The sequence below is a fragment of the Bubalus kerabau genome, chromosome X, assembly GCF_029407905.1.
Source record: "Bubalus kerabau isolate K-KA32 ecotype Philippines breed swamp buffalo chromosome X, PCC_UOA_SB_1v2, whole genome shotgun sequence".
Classification (NCBI taxonomy): domain Eukaryota; kingdom Metazoa; phylum Chordata; class Mammalia; order Artiodactyla; family Bovidae; genus Bubalus; species Bubalus kerabau.
The window spans coordinates 108,491,905-108,495,471 of NC_073647.1; the positions used below are offsets into that span (position 1 = coordinate 108,491,905).

General features: G+C 55.6%; 1 protein-coding gene across 1 annotated transcript; it reads right to left on the reverse strand.

Annotated features, from left to right (window-relative positions):
- Positions 1-240: 240 nt before the first annotated feature.
- LOC129638518 (transforming acidic coiled-coil-containing protein 3-like) lies at positions 241-2,871 on the reverse strand. Its single transcript, XM_055563002.1, has one exon. The coding sequence runs from the start codon at positions 2,823-2,825 to the stop codon at positions 399-401; it is 2,427 nt and encodes an 808-aa protein (XP_055418977.1). The 5' UTR covers positions 2,826-2,871; the 3' UTR covers positions 241-398.
- Between the last annotated feature and the right edge of the window lie 696 nt (positions 2,872-3,567).

The following is a 3,567-nucleotide window of genomic DNA, read 5'->3' on the forward strand; positions in this document are numbered from 1 at the left end:
CGTGGACTCAACAGTTGCAACACATGGCTCCAGAGTGTGGGCTCAGTAGTTGTGGTGCAAGGACTTAGTTGCCCCACAGCATGTGGAATCTTCCTGGTCCAGGGATCGAAACAAGTTCCCTGCATTGGCAGGTGGATTCCTATCCACTGCGCCACCAAGGAAGTCCTAGATTATTATTTGAATTTGCATTTTCATTATGACTTATGAAGTTGAACATTTGTTCTTTTTTTTTTTTACTGCTTAGATTTAAGAGAAACTTTATTTAATTTTTTCCTAAAGCAACCTAGTTTAAAAATGAATTGAAAAAAGACTTCAATAGAGAAGAAAAACCTAGACAGACAGACAGACAGACACACACACACACACAAAGGGAAGACGGCAAGGTCAGGGCTGTCGCGTCAGATTCTCTTCATCTTGGAAATGAGGTCGTCACAGATCCTGGTCAGCTCATCATTCTCTTTAGTCTTCTGCTCCACCACCTTCTCCAGGGAGTGGACACGCATCTGCTCCTTTCTCAGGACCGCCTGCAGCGCCAGAGCGTCCGTCTGGGCCTTGCTGCGGACCTGGGCAATCTCCTCGCTTGCCTGCCGGAGCTTCTCCTCCGCCTGGGCCTTCAGCGCCTGGTACTTCTGGGCCTCCTTCTCTACCCTCTCTATGTAATCCTCGACACACTTCTTCAGTGACTCTTCGTTCGTGCGGTAGCCTTCGATCACCTCCTTCTGTTTCTCAAACCGCTTGAAGAGGTCGGAGAACGACTTTTCCATGGAGTGCAGGTCGGCCGTCAGCTGTGCTTTCTCCTTCAGGACCTTCTGCATTTCGGCCTTGGTGAGCTCCTTCTGTTTCTGAGACTCCTCCATCACCTGGTAGACAGTGCCCTCAAAGCTGTCCATGATCTTCCCCATCTCCAGGAGCCTCTCCTGCAGCGCCGCGCACTTGCCCCGCAGCACCTCGTTCTCCTTCTGCGTGGCCTCCACCGCCGAGTCCAGGTCCTTCTGGCTGTACTGCAGCACGTCCACGATCCGCTCCACAGGCAGCGGTGCAGCCCCGGGCCCGAGGTCACACGGAGCCGGGCCAGGTATAGGAATGCCCGGGGCTCCAGGGAAGTCCAGGTCAAGCAGCTGGGCCTCCCGGGGGCTTCCAGAGGAAGGCCCGTCCACACTGCGAGCACGGAGAGAGAAGCCACCTGCCATCTGCATGAGCCCGGGGCTCTCCTCGGAGGCCAGAGGGCCCGCGCTCGGGACAGGTAGGCCCCGCGGCCTGCCGCTGCTGCTGGGTGCCAGCCCCCAGGGACTGTCCTGCAGGAGCGGGTCGAAGTTGAGGTACAGTGACTGCTTCCTCAGGGCTGACTCTTTAAACGAGGATGCCCCGAACTGCTCCAGGTAGTCCACCTCTGCCCCTGCGCCTAGGACCTCCGCGGGGTCCCAGAACTGCTTCCCATTCAGGTCCAGGGTGGGCTCCGGCCCCCTCTCGGTGGGGGGCGTGGGGTTGGTGGGTGCAGTCAGTGGCTCGCTGCTTGGGCTGCTGAGGGGCGCCAACCCCCCCGAAGAGCCTGTGGTCCACCCCTCGCCCGCCGCTCCTGGGGTCCTCGCTGGGGCCCTCGTCCCGGGTGTGTCATCTGAGCACGCCTGCCGGCTCAGAGACAAGGCCTCTGTGGCCTGGCCGCTCTGCGGGTGCTCCGGGGGCCGGGCCTCGCCACTGTCTGCGGCCGGGTTACAGTCTGGGTTGTCTGGCTTGTCCCAGCTCGGGCCGTCGGACTCATGCAGAGCGAGCTTGCCACCCTTGCCCGCCTCCAGGGTGGCCTTTCCGGGCCTCACCTCTAGTCTCCTCGAGGGGGGCTTAATACCCAGGGCCTTCCCTCGCTTCTGCAGTGGGGGCGACCTTTTGCCAGTGGCATCAGAGAAGTCGAACTCCAGCCGGACAGGCCCGCTCCTCAGAGAGCCGGTGGCCTGGCCACAGGCCTCCTCCCCCTGAGCACCGGGGTGTGTGGCCCCTGCAGCCTCTCCAGGGCCAGTCAGGGCCGTGTCCTCGCGGCCGGTGGCATCCATGGAGCCCGCTAGGGCCGCTCCAGGCAGGTCCACGAGGGGTTTTTCTCCAGGGGGGGCACCACAGGGCGAGGCGGGCCTGGCGGGGGGACCAGGGATCCCCTCCAAGTCCCCTCCCGTAGCGCTGAGTGGGTCCTCTGCTGTGTCCTGGGACGCCACCCCAGGGGGCTGTTCTGGAGCTACAGGGCCGAGGGGCATGCTCTCCTCTGAGGGCCAAGGGTGGAGGTGCTCTTCCTGGGCGCACTCAGGGCTGCCGGGCGCTGGTCCTCGGGAGGCCTCCGGGTTTTCAACACTCTCTGGTATCTGGGAAGAGCTTGAGGGACCCAGGCTGACCAGAGGAGCTGAGGGGGGCCCACCAGGAGGCTGGTCTTCAGAGACTGGTCTCATGTCCTCTGAGGGGGGCTCGGTGTTGACTGGTACTGGCTTCTGGAGAATTCCATGGGTCGTTTTGGTGTCCGTTTCCTTGGTGAACTGTTGATTCTCTTTCTGGGTACAGACTTGATGGCAGTTTTCTAATTCAGTGGGGTCACCCAGAACAAAACAGGCTTCGAGCTTGCTGCCCACGCTGGGACTTAAGATCCTGTATGTCTGTGGGTCCCATAGAGGTGTCTGAAAAGTCACCTTCACAGTTTTGGCTGTGCTCTTCGGTGGCACATTCTCTTTCTGTGACAGACGGAGAACCGACGATCTTCCGGTAAGTTCCGGTGGTGAAAACAGGAAGTCGCAATTTTCTGTACTTTTGTCACCAGTGACATTTTCGTCACTGAAGATATGCCGACTCATTCTGTCGACCGCCGCGAGGAGCCCAGGGTGGGAGGTGCCGAGCTCGCTGAACATTTGTTCTTTTGTGTGGTGCTGGTTTAAAGTCAGTTTTCAATTGAATTGTCTGCATTTTCCTTCCTTTAGATTTCTAGAACTTTGTTATATATTGTTAACATGAATCCTTTGTTGGATATATACGGGTTGGCCAATAAGTTCGTTTGGGTTTTTGGCTAACTGTTACAGAAAGCCTGAATGAACTTTTTGGCCAACCCAATATATTTCAAATATCTTTTTCCTTTTTTGGTCTTGCCTTTTCAATCTCTTAACAGTGTCTTTTGATAAACACAGTTGTTTTCTGAAAGAATTTCAGTTTTTTTCACTCTATGGCTAGTACCCTTTGAACTCTATTTTAAAAGCCTTTGCTTATCTCCGGTTATTTTGAAATACTAGTTATTTTCTCCCTGTATTTCATTTCGTCTTTTCCCCCTTTCTGCCAGATAGCAGACTCTGTTTCATAGCCTCTGTTTCAGACTTCCTACATAGCCTTGTAGGAAGTATGTGGCCAAGCTGAAAGCAGATTAGCTAGCAAGATATTTATTTGAGCGTTCTTTTCTAAAAACTCAAGCACAGTAAGAAGAATTGGGTTTGAGGGAGAATGGGACTTCCATCAGATTCACAAGAAAGTGTCCTTTGGGCTGAAGTTAGAGAAGGTGGGAGGAGTCAGGTAGAAACTGGGCCTTGCTTCAGATGGCTTCTTAGAGAA

Excerpts from the sequence above, each read along its gene's own strand:
- LOC129638518 (XM_055563002.1), bottom strand. The coding sequence starts at position 2,825 with ATGAGTCGGCATATCTTCAGTGACGAAAATGTCACTGGTGACAAAAGT.